The sequence below is a fragment of the Lutra lutra genome, chromosome 6 (assembly GCF_902655055.1).
Source record: "Lutra lutra chromosome 6, mLutLut1.2, whole genome shotgun sequence".
NCBI classification, from domain to species: Eukaryota; Metazoa; Chordata; class Mammalia; order Carnivora; family Mustelidae; genus Lutra; species Lutra lutra.
The window spans coordinates 106,176,383-106,191,887 of record NC_062283.1 but is presented as its reverse complement, the minus strand read 5'-3'; the positions used below and the strand labels follow the sequence as shown (position 1 = coordinate 106,191,887).

The 15,505-nt window shown below is 34.6% G+C and overlaps 1 protein-coding gene across 2 annotated transcripts in view; it reads left to right on the top strand.

Annotated features, from left to right (window-relative positions):
- The window catches only part of IBTK (inhibitor of Bruton tyrosine kinase), a 94,887-nt gene that overhangs the window by 39,364 nt on the left and 40,018 nt on the right, over positions 1–15,505 (top strand). Inside the window, exons 11-17 of one of the 2 annotated variants that reach the window (XM_047733565.1) lie at positions 592–766; positions 1,969–2,568; positions 3,903–3,989; positions 4,476–4,558; positions 4,638–4,675; positions 5,106–5,202; positions 13,797–13,898. In XM_047733565.1, coding sequence (XP_047589521.1) covers positions 592–766; positions 1,969–2,568; positions 3,903–3,989; positions 4,476–4,558; positions 4,638–4,675; positions 5,106–5,202; positions 13,797–13,898 — 1,182 coding nt within the window. Of the gene's footprint in view, positions 1–588; positions 767–1,968; positions 2,569–3,902; positions 3,990–4,475; positions 4,559–4,637; positions 4,676–5,105; positions 5,203–13,796; positions 13,899–15,505 lie in introns of both variants that reach the window. The other variant, XM_047733564.1, reaches the window with a different exon arrangement.

Sequence of the window (15,505 nt, the reverse complement as noted above, 5' to 3'; positions counted from 1 at the left end):
GATATTTGGAACAAATAAACATGCAAACAAATTATGAAAAGGCTAAGTTTACATATTTTTAATGCAAGCTGAGGAATTTTAGAAGCCAGTATAGTACTAGATTTGCTTTTTAGAAAGATAACTTTGGTTGCAGTGTGGAAGATGTTTTTGTTGAAAGAGATAAAGTCATGGATAATTGAGAATTGACTAGCCAAAATTTCATGTATAATACCTGTACATAGGGTACAAATTGTGTTTAAGAGAGAGAGGATATAATTCTTCAAAAAGACATATATGAGGGGCGCCTGGGTGGCTCAGTGGGTTAAAGCCTCTGCCTTCGGCTCGGGTCATGATCCCAGGGTCTTGGGATCGAGCCCCGCATCGGGCTCTCTGCTCCGCGGGGAGCCTGCTTCCTCCTCTCCCTCTCTCTACCTGCTTGTGATCTCTGTCTGTCAAATAAATAAATAAAATCTTTAAAAAAAAAAAAAAAGACATATATGAAAGATATTTCTATATTTTAATTGTTTTTCTATTTTCTTTACTCCTAAACCATTTTAGGATTTTCAGTAAAGCCTCCATTAATGGAAGTTTGTTTATTTTTCTTTTTAGCAGAGATTTTATCAAATCTCCATAATTCCTCATCAGATGTGTCTTGTGTCTCTGATATAAATAGTGTATATGAAAGAATTCGGCTTGAGAAACTTACTTTTGCCCATCGAGCTGTTAGTGTCAGCACAGACCCAAGTGGATGCAACTTTGCAATCTTGCAGTCAGATCCTAAAACAAGGTACACTCGTATGTATTAAATTTCATTTTTAGAAGGGATAATCACTGGGTTTTCTTTTGTTTTTAGTAGCTCCTGGAGCAAATTTAATTGAAATGCTTTTGCCAAGACTTGTAGAGGCTTTAGACATAAAATCATGTTACCTGGATATCTCAAAGGTAGAATTTGTTACAGTGGGAATGATAAGTGTTTCTCTTAGTTTGTAAACTGTTGTTTATTGAAAGTATTAAAGATATATATGTATATGCACAAAGTTTATATCTTAGTACTTTATGATGTACTCTAGGTTCTCAGATTCTGAGACATATATAATAAGCATTAAATTGTTTGCAAAAATTTCTAACACTTGAATATGATAATTAACAAAAGAGATAGTATAGAGTGGTTTGTAGGGGAGTTTGAATCTCAGTGCAAATCTTCTCTAAGTCACATTAGTAGGGAGATGACAGGTTAAGATAAATATCAGGGGTACTCTTGGAAAGAAGTCCTAGAAGTAGGGTGACCATCCATACTGGTTTGCCCAGGTCTGTCCCATATTTAGCACCAAAACTCTCATCTTCTGAGAAAGCTCTCAATCCAGGGCAAACCTGAAGGTTTGTTTCCCCTACCTGGAAGGGTGAATAGTGGATTGGGAAGGTGTGATAATCATCTTACAATACTGAAAGAACATTCTGTATGTCTGTATGTGTATTTATCTTTATATTTAGTTTCTGAGTTTCTATCCTATTCTGGGATTTGGTTGAAGTATTTGCTCAGTTCTTTGTAGATTTAGTTTTCTTCACTTAAAAGGATAAAGGATAAAATAAGAGAATATAAAAGGTTGAGGACTGTATTCTTTTTTGGATATTTTTAGTTTTAAAGTCATTTGTGTTTAGTTACAATCATTTAAAAAATTTCTGTGAAATGGTCATTTGAATTTATATCCTGGTATTTCCTTGTAGAAATAGAAAACACTGCTTTAGAAGGAAAACTTAAATCTTGTCATTTTAGTGTAGCAGAAAAATATAAAAAGGAATAAAAACATTTTAATGTGTGATATGGTATATAAGACTTTGCAATATTCTTATATTTTAAGAAATGCCAGATTTAAAATCTTGTAAGTTTAATAACGAAAAAAGAAATTGTACTTTAAAAGGAGAATTGATTAGGGATGCTTTTTTTTTTTCATTTCTTGAAAGTAAAAATGATTTTCGTTTCATTTCTAGCCTTTATGAAATTCCAGCTGTATCCTCATCATCCTTTTTTGAAGAGTTTGGCAAACTCTTAAGGGAAACTGATGAAACGGACAACATACATGATGTGACATTTCAAGTTGGCAATAGAATCTTCCCTGCACATAAATATATTTTGGCAGCGCATTCTGACTTTTTTCAGAAATTGTTTCTTTCAGATGGGACCTCTTTAGACTTTACAGATGTTTATCGGAAAGATGAAGATTCTGCAGGATGCCATCTCTTTGTGGTAGAGAAGGTTCATCCTGACTTGTTTGAGTACCTTTTACAATTTATATACACAGATACTTGTGACTTTTTAATTCATGGCTTCACACCAAGAATAAACTTAAACAAAAAGCCAGAAGAATATCAGGGCACTATGTATTCTCATTCAAATAAAATGAATTGCCATGAAGATAATCAGAAGTCAGCATTTGAAGTTTATAGAAGTAATCAAGCTCATATGGTTAATGAAAAGCAGAAAAGCAAACCAAAATCTTCCAATAAAGGGAAAAGTGTTGGGGAAGATGATCCTGTAAGAATGTTGCAAAATGTTGCAAGGAAATTTGGTTTCAGTAATTTGAGTAGTAGGTATGGCTTGTCCTTAATATCTATTCTTGAACCTCTTTATGTCCTTTTAAAAATTCTTCTCTTTTTCTTTACTACCCCTCTTCCCTCCCTCAACTCCTTCTGTTTTGGATGTGTTTTTTCTCCCATTTTTTGCTAAAACTATCTCTGTAGGACTCTCTGGATTAAAACTATGGAGGCTGTTAGTGGGTTTGAACTCTCCATGGTGTTTGTGTAACAGGAATCTGGAATGGTAGGCACTGTAGTATACTGGAAAAAGTACTGTCAGGAGTTAAACCTGTATATGCCTCTTAGCTTTTCTATGGCTATGGCAGATTTCTTAGTTTCTTTGAACTTCAGTTTCTCAATATATAAAAGGGAGGATAATAGTGATCTCAAATTGTTGGTGTAGTTCTGTCATGTAGCAAGTGTAAAGTGCCTAAGACAGATTTGTCATTTAAGCCAGATTCTTTGGAATTCTCTTTTTTTAAGGTATGTATGTTGCTTATGGCAGTATAACTTCTAATGTGTGGGGTAGAGAGAGAATCATATATCAGGTTTTCTGTTTAAAAACACTGAAGGACTTTGTGCTATGGCTTTGATATGTTTTATTGTCAGTAACTGTATTTAATGTGCATTTGACCCTTGAAAATCATGGGTTTGAACTGTGCAGATCCACTTGTATTAAGATTTTTAATGATAGGGGCGCCTGGGTGGCTCAGTGGGTTAAAGCCTCTGCCTTCGGCTCAGGTCATGATCCCAGGGTCCTGGGATCAAGCCCCGCATCAGGCTCTCTGCTCAGCAGGGAGCCTGCTTCCCTTCCTCTCTCTCTCTGCCTGCCTCTCTGCCTACTGTGATCTCTGTCTGTCAAATAAATAAATAAAATCTTTAAAAAAAATTTAAAAAATTAAAAAAAAAGATTTTTTATGATAAATTCAGTATGGTACTGTAAATGTATACTCTCTATGATTTTCTTAACATTTTCTTCAGCTTTTATTGTAAAAACAACATGTAATGCACGTAACATACAAAGTATAAAAATCTGTTTATGTTATTGGGAAGTCTTCCAGTCAACAGTGGGGTATTAGTATTTAAGTTATGGGGGAGTCAAAATTTTATGCAGATTTCAACTCTATAAGAGGGGGGGTACATAGTGGTGACTAACTGCTGCGTTGTTCAACAATCAACTGTACTTTGAAGTAAAATTGAAGAATATATGGTACTCTTTTATCACAGAGTAGAGTTTGTTGAGATCCTTTTCTGGGTGATATAAATTATATGATTATATAAGGTAATTTGTTGGATTTCTGTTGTTTGTTTTGGTCCACCAACTGTTAATTTTTATCTATTCTTGATAGGTTAGATGGAGTCAAATTTGAAAATGGAAAAATTAATGTTATTGAGAAGAAACCTGGTAATAAATCGAAGCTAAATCAGAAAAAGTGGTAAGTTAGGAAATGGAGATAAACTTTTCATCCTTAGATTTTGAAACCTAAGTGTGAAAACAGAGCTCTTCTGACATATGAAGCAAAATATATGAGTAGATACCATTTTATCTTTACTAGTCTTCATTTCTAGGAATGTTGGAGAGATGTTGAGGTAAATGAATAAAATATTAACTAGTAACACCTGGTCTGTAATGCAAAAGGAAAATTAGAAGGAATTAGAAGGAAGAACTTTTTTTTGAATATTTATCAACTGAATATTATCAGTTCCCTTTAAATATTATCTTTATTGTAAGGCCCTTATTATCATTCCTCAAATGGAAGGAGATGAAGTACTTTATCTGTATGTATATCCTCAGGTTGTTTATTCTCTGCTGTCTTTAATTAAAAGAAAATCAACTTAAGCCAAATCCTATAATAAATTCCCTATTTGCTATATATGTAAAGAAATCATTCTCATTTCAATTTAAAAAATTTATTTTTCAGTTCATTTCTATGTGATGTGACCATGAAATCAGTGGATGGAAAGGAATTTACTTGCCATAAGTGTGTTCTTTGTGCTAGACTTGGTAGGTATACTTCTTAATTAATTGCTGACTTCTTAGTATTGTTAAACTGTTCTAATGAATTGTACCTTTTCTTTCCCAGAATATTTTCATAGTATGCTGAGTAGCTCATGGATTGAGGTAAGTTTTAAGTTGAAGCCACATGGCTGGTTTTTCATTTTTGGGAAATTATGTACTAAAGAAATGCAGAATGGGAACTGTATATTTTAAGTCAGTTTCACTTTTGTTTTAAACTTCATTTATGCTCTGGCCTGCTGGAAAATAGAAACATTTGGAATTAAAAATTGTTACAGAAAAACTTCTTAGGTCGGAATTTCCCCTTTATTATTTGGACATGTGTTTGGAATACCAGTGTGATTGGTTTTTGTTTCAATTTTTCTTGATTCCCCATGTTACAAGGCATTTTAAAATTAAATGTATGTCATTTTAGATTTGTGTTTTATAAATGTTCTTTTGCATTTGATGTTATTCCTATTCAGATTTTCTGTTCCAGTCAGAATGAGGTAGTTTTTATAGTTTAAAATTAATTATTTTACTTTATTTTATTTAGGCTTCCACTTGTACAGCTTTGGAAATGCCAATACATTCTGACATACTAAAAGTTATTTTGGACTACCTCTATACTGATGAAGCTGTGGTGATAAAAGGTATTAATAAGAGGATGTTTTATATATTTAAGATATAATTGAGAAATGGCAGAATCAACATGAATCTTAATTTCTACTCTAATTGAAATAAGCCATCAACAGAGGCTAAATTTAGAATCAGCAATAGGGATACTTACTAATATTAAACGAGTGGAAAAAGAAAATTTTCAATACTTATGTGAAAATGAACTCTATAAGGATTATGTATAATGGTTGAGATTAGATTTAACAGTTTCATACCCAGCTGCTTCTGTGATTGAGATCAGGAACAGACAATAGGGAATAGTTTTTGACAAATACTTTACAAGTCTTTTCTTGTTTGTTTTCCTCCTTGTGATAATATCTCTGAAGTAAAAGAAACAGACTAAGAATTGAAGCAAAATTTATGGAGAGATTGCGTTTATATACTTTTTCAAGTAACACACCAATCTTTTAGTTACAGAGGGTTTTCAGTCACCCTTGGTGTACTACTGTGTTTAATTATATGTGTATACCACATTTTTTTAACCCTTTCTTTCTTCAGTGGACATTTAGGCTGTTCTATATCCTCACTGTTGTTAATTGTGCTTAGTGAACATGGGAGTGCAGATATATCTTCAAGATCCTGATTTCATAAGTCAATCGGAGAAAGACAACTATCATATGATCTCCCTGATATGAGGGAGAGGAGATGCAACATGGGGGGTTGAGGGGGTAGGAGAAGAGTAAATGAAACAAGATGGGATTGGGAGAGAGACAAACCATAAGTGACTCTTAATCTCACAAAACAAACTGAGGGTTGATGGGGGGAGGGGGGTTGGGAGAGGGGGGGTGAGGTTATGGATATTGGGGAGGGTATGTGCTATGGTGAGTGCTGTGAAGTTTGTAAACCTGGCGATTCGCAGACCTGTACCCCTGGGGATAAAAATATATGTTTATAAAGCTGTAAAAAAAAAAAAAAAAAGAAAAAAGAAAGGATGAATACCCAAGTTTTGTAGCAACATGGACGGGACTGGAAGAGATTATGCTGAGTGAAATAAGTCAAGCAGAGAGAGTCAATTATCATATGGTTTCACTTATTTGTGGAGCATAACAAATAGCATGGAGGACAAGGGGAGATGGAGAGGAGAAGGGAGTTGAGGGAAATTGGAAGGGGAGGTGAACCATGAGAGACTATGGACTCTGAAAAGCGATCTGAGAATTTTGAAGGGGTGGGGGGTGGGAGGTTGGGGGCACCAGGTGGTGGGTATTGTAGAGGGCACGGATTGCATGGAGCACTGGGTGTGGTGCAAAAATAATGAATACTGTTATGCTGAAAAAATAAAAAAAAAAAAAAGAAAAAGATCCTGATTTCAATTCCTTTGGCTAAAAATCTCAAAGTGGGATTGCTATATCGTATGGTAGTTCTATTTTAATTCTTGGAGGATCCTCCATGCTGTTTTCCATAATGGCTATATCATTTTACACTCCCACCAGCAGTGCACACAAGTGTTCCCTTTTCTGCACATCTTTGCCAACACTTGTTATCTTCTGTTTTATTAATAATAGCCATTGTGACAGGTGTAAGGTGACATCTCTTGTGGTATTGATTTGCATTTCCCAGATAATTAGTGACATCGAACACACTTTTCATGTACCTGTTGGCCAATTGTATGTTTTTCTGGAGAAATGTCTATTTAGCTCTTTTCCCATTTTTTTATTTGTCCCAATTTTTTATTGAGTTGATGAATTCCTTATATATTTCTGATATTAATCCCTTATCAAATGTAATTTGCAAATATTTTCTTCCATTCCAAAGGTTTCCCTTTTTTTTAATTTAATTTTTTTATTAATTCTCTTTGCTTTGCAGAAACTTTGTAGTTTCATGTAATTCCACTTGCTTATTTTTGCTTTTGTTGCATATGATTTTTGATGTCATGTTCAAAAGATCACTGGCAAGACTAGAATCTTTTACCCTGTTTTCTTCTAAGGGTTTTACAGTTTCAGGTCTTTTGTTTAATTTTTTAATCCATTCTGAATTGACTATAGTGTATAGTGTAGGTCCAGTTTCATTTTCTTGCATGTGAATGTTCAGTTTTCCTAGCACTCTTTATTGCAAAGGTCATCCTTTCCCTACTTTGTATTCTTTATACCCTTATTAAAGATTAATTGACTGTAAAATGAGGGTTTATTTCTGGCTCTCTCTTCTGTTCCATTGGTATATATGTCTGCTTTTTATGGAAATATCTTAAGATTTGATTACTGCAGCTTTGTTACATATTTTGAAGTCAGGAAGTGTGATGTTTCTAGCCTTGTTCTTCTTTCTCAAGGTTACTGAGGCTATTCAGGGTTTTTGTGGTTCCGTATAAATTTTAGGATTACTTTTTCTGTTTCTGTGTAAAATGCCATTGGAATTTTGATAGGATTTTATTGAATCTATAGATTGTTTTGGGTAGAGTGGATGTTTTAACAGTATTCCTTCAGTCCCTGTACATGGAATATCTTTCTATTTATTTTTGTCTTCAATTTCTTTCATCAGTGTTTTATAGTTTTTAGAGTACAGATCTTTTATCTCTTTGGTTAAATTTATTCCTAAGTGTTTTATTCTTGATATAATTGTGAAAGAAATTGTTTTCTTAATTACTTTTTTGGATAGTTCATTGTGCATAGAAAAGCAACTGATTTTTGTGTTGATTTTGTATCCTGCAATTTTACTGTATTTGTTTATTACTTCTGATTGATTTTTGATGCATTTAGGTGCATTTAGGGTTTTCTAGATACAAGATCTTGTCACCTGCAGAGACTGTTTTACTTCTTCCTTTTCTGTTTGGATGACGTTTGTTTTATTTATTTATTTATTTATTTTCCTCATTACTCTTGCTAGGACTTCCAGTACTATATTGAATAGGAATGGCATGAGTGAGCATCCTTATGTTGTTCCTGGTCTTAGACAAATAGCTTTTAGGTATTTACTGTTGAATATGGTGTTAGTTTTGGAGTTGTTGTAGATGGCCTTCATTATGTTGAGGAACATTTCTTCTCTCCCTAGTTTGTTGAAAGTTTTTATCATGAATGGATGTTGAGTTTTGTCTTAATGCATTTTCTGCCTGTACTGAAATGATCATGTGATATTTGTTCTTTATTTTGTTAAGATAGCATCAACATTCGTTGATTTGTATGTACTGAACCATCCTTGCATCCAAGCATAAATCCCACTTGATCATAGTGTATGATCTTTTTAACATGCTATTGAATTTGGTTTCTTACTATTTTATTAAGGATTTTTACAGGTATATTCATCAGGGATATGGTACTGTGATTTTCATTTCGGGTAGTGTCCTTGACTCCTTTTGGTAACAGGATGATCTGGCCTCATAAAAGAAATTTGGAAGTTCTCCCTCTTCCTCAGTTTTTGTTTTTTGGGGTTTTTTGTTTTGTTTTGTTTTGTTTTGTTTTTTTGGACAAATTAGAGAAGGATTGGTTTTAATTCTTATTTAAATGTTTGGTAGAATTCATCCATGAAGCCATCTGGTCTAGGGTTTTTCTTTTTTGGGAGATTTTTGATTAATAGATTCAGTCTCCTTACTCTCTTATTGGTGTATTCAGATTTTCTCTTTCCTCATTCAGTCTTGGTAGATCATGTTTCTAGGAATTCATCTGTTTCATCTAGGTTATCCTATTTGTCTGCCTACGATTGTTGAGAGTAGTCTTTAAAAATTTACATTTCTATGATAACACTTTTAATGTCTTCTCTTTCATTTAGAATTTTATTTTTGAGGGGAATCTTTTTTTATAAGGGTTTGTTAATTATATCTTTTCAAACAACCAACTCTTAGTTTTGTTGATCTTTTTTGTTCTTGTAGTGTCTAGCTCATATATTTCTGCTCAGGTTTTTTTTTTTAAGATTTTATTTATTTGATAGAAAGCATGAGTGGGGAGAGGAGCAGAGGGAGAGGGACAAGCAGACTCCCTGCTGAGCACAGAGCCCAGTGTGGACTTTAGTCCCAGGACCCTGAGATCATTATCTGAGCCTATGTCAGATGCTTAACCTACTGAGCCACACAGGCACCCCTCTGCTCAATCTTTATTATTTTCTTCCTCCTGCTGACGTTTGGCTTTGTTTTTTCTTTTTGTAGTTCCTTTGTTGTATAAAAACCTTCAGTTCTTTCTTTCTTTTTTTTAAAGATTTTTTATTTATTCATTTATTTGAGAGAGAGAGATCACAAGCAGGCAGAGAGGCAGGCAGAGAGAGAGGGGGAAAGCAGGCTCCCCGCTGAGCAGAGAGCCTGATGCGGGGCTGAGATCATGACCTGAGCCGAAGGCAGAGGTTTAACCCACTGAGCCACCCAGGCGCCCCTCTTTTTTTTTTTTTTTTAAGATTTTATTTATTTGATAGAGAGAGACACAGCGAAAAGAGGGAACACAAGCAAGGGGAGTGGAAGAGGGAGAAGCAGGCTTCCCACTGAGCAGGGAGCCCGATGCAGAGCTCAATCTCAGGACCAGGGATCATGACCTGAGCCGAAGGCAGACGCTTAACGACTGAGCCACCCAGGCGCCCCTCATTTCTTTCAAGATCTTCCTTTTTTGTTAAGGCATTTATCAGTATCAACTTCCTTATTAGAAGTTCTTTTGCTGTATCCCGTAAGTTTTGGTCTGTTTTATTTCCATTTGCATTTGTCTCAAGGTATTTTTTGCTTTCTCTTTGATTTCTTCTTTGAATTACCGTGTTAATTTTCACATATTTACTCATTTCCCTATTTTCGTCCTGTAATTCTACTTTTATGCCACTGTAGTTGGAGAATATACTTGGTATCATTCACTCTTAAATTGTTAAGGCTTGTTCTGTGGCCTCATATATGATCTATCCTGAAGAATGTTTTATGTGCTCTGAGAATATGTATTTTGCTGTTGTGAATGGAATGTTCTGTATATATGTGTTAGGTTCTTTTGGTCTCTAGTGTTGTTCAAGTCAGATGTTTCCTGGTTGATTTTCTGTCTCCATGGTCTGTCCATATTTGAACATGAATATTGATATTCAAGCTCTCTTATTACTGTACTGATGACTGTTTTGCCTTCAGCTTATATATTTTATGTATTTAGGTGCTTCACTATTATGTTTGTTGCATGTTTCTGTACAGCTGTTAATATCCTATTGATGAATTGACCCCTTTATTATAATGACCTCTTTGTCTTTTCTATTTCTTACTTGAAGCCTATTTGTCTCATAGAAGTATAGTCACTCCAGCTCTCCTTCAGTTACCATTTGCATGGAATATTTTTTTCTATCCTTTCACTTTCAGCCTATGTGTGTTCTTAAAGGTAAAATGAGTCCTTGTAGGCAGTATACAGTTGAATCATGTTTTTTAATCCATTCAGCCACTTTGTCTTCTGATTAGTGAATTTAATCCTTTTAAAGTAATTCTTGAAAGGGATTTAATAATGCCATTTTGTCATTTTTCTGACTTTTACAGTTCCTTCTTTCTTATTATCTTCCTTTGTGATTGAATGATGTTTTGGTAGTGATATACTTTGATTCCTTTCTCTGTATCTTTTGTGTATCTACTGTAGGTTTTTCCTTTGTGGTTACCATTAGGCTTACATATAACAGTCTATTTTAAACGAATCATGACTGAATTTCCATTGCATACAAAACCTCTACATTGTACTTCTCCCCACTCTGCCTTTATTTCTTAAAATATTCTTTATGCCTTTTTTTTCTTTTCTCCTGCAACTCTCATATGTATCTTGATATGTTAGTGTTCCATAGGTCTCTAATGCCATGTTAATTTGTGTTCATTGTTTTTTCTTTCTGTTCTGTTCTTCAGATTGGACAGTTTCAGTTGACCCATAATTTCTGCTTCTTCATTGATGTTCTTAATTTGAGGAGACATTACTGTCATACTTTCTTTTAATTTTTTAGACATGATTTCCTTTAATTCTTTAATTCCTTTATTAAAAGAATTAAAATAATTAAAATAGCTGATTTTAAAATTTTATTTATTTATTTTTTTTAAGATTTTATTTATTTGACAGAGATCACAAGTAGGCAGAAAGGCAGGCAGAGAGAGAGGAAGGGAGGCAGGCTCCCTGCTGAGCAGAGAGCCCTGTGCAGGATGATGCAGGATGATCCCAGGACCCTGGGATCATGACCTGAGCCGAAGGCACAGGCTTTAACCCACTGAGCCACCCAGGCGCCCCTAAAATAGCTGATTTAAACCCTAATAGTTCAGCATCTTGGCTTCCTCAGGGACAGTTTCTCTTTGTTACTTTTTTCCTATATATGAGCCATACTTACATGTTTTTTGCATCTTTCATAATTTTTAATGTATTTTAAATAATATAATGTGGTAACTCTTGAAATCAGATTCTCCTCCCTCCCCCAAGGTGTGTTGTTTGTGCTATTTGTTTATTTTTCTGAACTGATTAATTCTGTAAAATCTCTATTCTTTGTCTTGTGTGACCACTGAAGTTTCTGCCGGGTTAGCTAATAATTAGAAATTTCCTTAAATGCCTAAAACAAATAAATTCCCAGTCTTTACCATGGATTCTTTGTGTATTTTGGGGCATGCTTTCATTTCTCAGGCAGGCAATTTATGACTCTACTTTAGCTCTTACTTCCTGCTTTAGCAGAGCCTCATGTCCAGCCAAAGGTAAAACTTTAGGGCCTAAGTTTTTCCTTGGCCTGTATATAGTTGTCTGTATGTGTGTGTGTGGCCTTCTAGATTCACAGCATTGTGTTGGAACTTTTCAAAACCCCCTAGGGACATCTGCATTAGTCAGCTGGAACTGCTATAACAAAATACCGTAGCTTATATTAGGTGGCTTAAAGAATAGAAATTAATTTTTTCATAATTCTGGAGGTTAGAAGTCCCAGATTAGGGTTTGGCAAGGTTGGTTTCTGGTGAGGACTTTCTTCTTGGCTTGTACACGGATCCCCATATGGCCTTTCCTCTGTGTGTGTGTGTTTGGGGGTGGGGGCAGGAGAGAGGGAAATAGACACCTCTTTGATACCTCTTCTCTTAGAAGGACCCTAATCCTATTGGACCAGAGTTCTACCCTCACAACTTCATTTTTCCTTAATTACGTCTGGAGAGGCTCCATCTCCAAATACAGCCACATTGGAATTTAGTGAATTTTCAGGGGATTTTCAGGGAATACAAACACCCAGTCATAACAACTTCTCTTTCCCTACCTTTTTTTTATTTTTATTTTTTATTTTTTAAGATTTTATTTATTTGAGAGAGAACAAGAGCACATGCAGGGGGAGGGAGAGAGAGAGAAGCAGGCAGGCACCCTGCTGAGCAGGGAGCCTGATGGGGGCTTGATCTCAGGACCCCCAGGATCATGATCTGAGCCAGAGGCAGAGGCTTAACTGACTGAGCCATCCTCCCTTTTTTCAAAAAAACAACAAAAAAAAACCTTTCTTGGTCTGCTTCTTGTTTCTACCATCTGTTATCATTGTCTCAGTCAGCTTCAGTGTTAAACAATTGCTACTGATTGTTTTTGATAAATGCCGTGAAGGAAGTACCTCTTATCACCAGTAAAGCTTTGAGTCAGGTCAAAATAAAGACAAACCCTGCTAGTAGGATTTCCAGGAAACTGCCAGGCATGTCAAATAATGACAGTTCTTTGATAATGTAGCTTCGTAACTCTTCTGCCTCCTTTAATGGCTGTAGTTGTTTGTTTCCACTGTGATTGCAAGGTTATTGGTTTTTAAGACAACTGTGGAGGAGGGGAGAAGAGGATTTAAATAGAAAAAGCTACAGTATCCCATCACTCCCTTTTCCTACCAAGATTCAGCCATTTTTTTTTGAGTCAGCACTCCCCAGATTATTGTAAGCCTTTGACTAATTTCTTGAATTTTGAAAAAGTTGATTTTGACAGTTTTCATAGTATCTTCATTGCTTTTGTGGAGCAGTTCTAGTAGTCCTTAGTTTGCCATTCAGTGACTTCACCTCTTCCTTCTTTGTTAAAAATGGTTTTTCTATTTTTTTTTTCTTTGTAATCTTTTTTTCCCCTTTCCTATTGTGGTTTTGTTTTGTTTTGTTTTTGTGTTTATGTTTTTATTCTGGCAGTGTGTCAGGGTGATTGCTCAAGGCCATTAGTAGTACTCAGGACTGAGTTTATTTTAAATTAAGGAACTCCTATAGTTTAAAAAGAAAATATACTCTTAGGTTTCTTTATTTAAAACAAAAATGGTTATCTAAGAGCATTATTCACCTCTCTCTCCATATATATGTATATATTTGTTCTTATCAAATGCAAATGTATTTAACATGTACCTATATAATTTTGATACTGAGATTTGGATTTTTCTTTATTAGATTGAGAAATGTTTAACAACATGGGAGATTTTAAATAGGTCATGCATTCTTGTAGCCTTCTAGACTTAAAGATCAATTCAAGTTGCCCATTTTATGTCCTAGTGTGAACCAGGGCATTTTGGTGTGTTTCTTTCCAGCTTTCTACTTAAAAGGTAGAAAATTCTCACATTATTACTATTTATCAGAGTTGCCATTGCAACATTTAGAAAACAGTCATAATCCTCTTTCTTTGTGTCTTAATTACTTGGAGAGCTTTTTTCCTAGGTATAACGTTTACAAAGTAATAGTTTTGCTTGTTTTCTTTTTTTTTAGAATCTCAAAATGTGGATTTTGTTTGTAGTGTTCTTGTGGTGGCTGATCAGCTTCTTATAACTCGATTGAAAGGGATGTGTGAAGTTGCATTAACTGAGAAACGTGAGTACTTTTGAATTTGAGTATTACTACGTTTTCAGGTTGGTATAGGATTATTCATTGACTTTATGATTCCATTTGTGGTAAAATGCACCATTATTTTTTGAATCATGGAAAATATTAAAACATTTAAGCTATTTTGTGTCATTGTAAGCACATTCTTATTTCAGATGTGTTGATAGGTGAAAATACGTACATCTTATAATTGAAATATGTTAAGTTTTTTGAAATGTTGTAAAACCTTGAATTATGAAGATGTTAGGAAATTTATTTTGAAATTTCAAAGATGAGTGTTTGAAAGAAATTTTTTCCTTTTGCCCTGGTCTTGGCTGTAAGTCTGTGTTTAGCTACCTGTTACTATTTGCTGGAAGTTTTATATAATTGTCTCATTGATGTATTTGATCAAAACACCTCTCTTTTCTCTTAAGCTCTTATTTCTTTCTCTGTTCATTATTTCATTTAATGAATACTTCATTTTTAAAAAAATGCTATTTATTTATTTGTCAGAGAGAGAGTGTGTGCACGCACAAGTAGGGGGAACAACAGGCAGAGGGAGAACCAGGCTCCCTGCTGAGCAAGGAGCCTGATGCAGGACTTGATCCCAGGACCCTGGGATCATGACCTGAGCGGAAGGCAGATGCTTAATCAACTGAGCCATCCAGGTGTCCCTGAATACTTCATTATTTTAGTGAATTGTATTGCTGTCTTTTTGAACATTCAGCTTTTGAAACCCAAAGCTGTTTTTTATGTTATTTTGTTCTTTGCATCCAAATTCTTTCAGTTGCCAGAAATGATGCATCTTTAACTATATTTATTGACCACTTTCCCCCCACCTTTTTATTCTGTCACTCTGCTAGTTGAGTTCACTGATATCTGTCCCTTCTGTGTAGTGTCACGGTAATCTTTTAAGTCCTCTTTCTCTCTACTTCTCTTTTTATTCAGTCTTTCTGTTGGAAGTATTATATGTCTTTCTCTCTTTAGGTATTTTTAATTGCTTACTCTAAGATAAAGGTTAGGTTTTCTTAGCCTGATGTAAAAGCTTCTAATTTTATCTTTGTTCATCTTCATTGTCTCATTTCCACTTTAGAAAATATGAAGTGATTTCCTGTCAGAATTTCTAATTTGTACTTGCTGATAATTTGTCTTAGCTCTAGTGTCTTACTTAATTACTTTTCTTGAGCTTTATGGAATATCTTCTCCTTGGTTATCAAAAAGAAATGTTTGTTGCATTCTTTATTTTAATATAACAGGAATAAAGTATACATATTGGAGATATTTTCAGCTATTCAATTGACTTTCCTGGCACTGCTTGGATATTTTTTTTGGCCTATGCTGCACAACTATCCTATAAATGAATAGCTTGATCATCCTAGAACTTAGCAAGAGAAGGGTTCAACACAAGTCTGGTCTCTTAGTATAGGGCAGTCCTTGTTACCAATTCTAAAATTTTTGTATGATCCATTTTCATGAAACGGGAGACTTTGGGTTCATAATTAGTCAAAACTTTAGGTTTGGTTAGGAGTGGGACAAAGACCATAATTGACTGCAGTTGTACCTTTTGATGGAGTTATAAGGAAGAAAGAAAAACAAATGTGGAATATGCCAAGTAT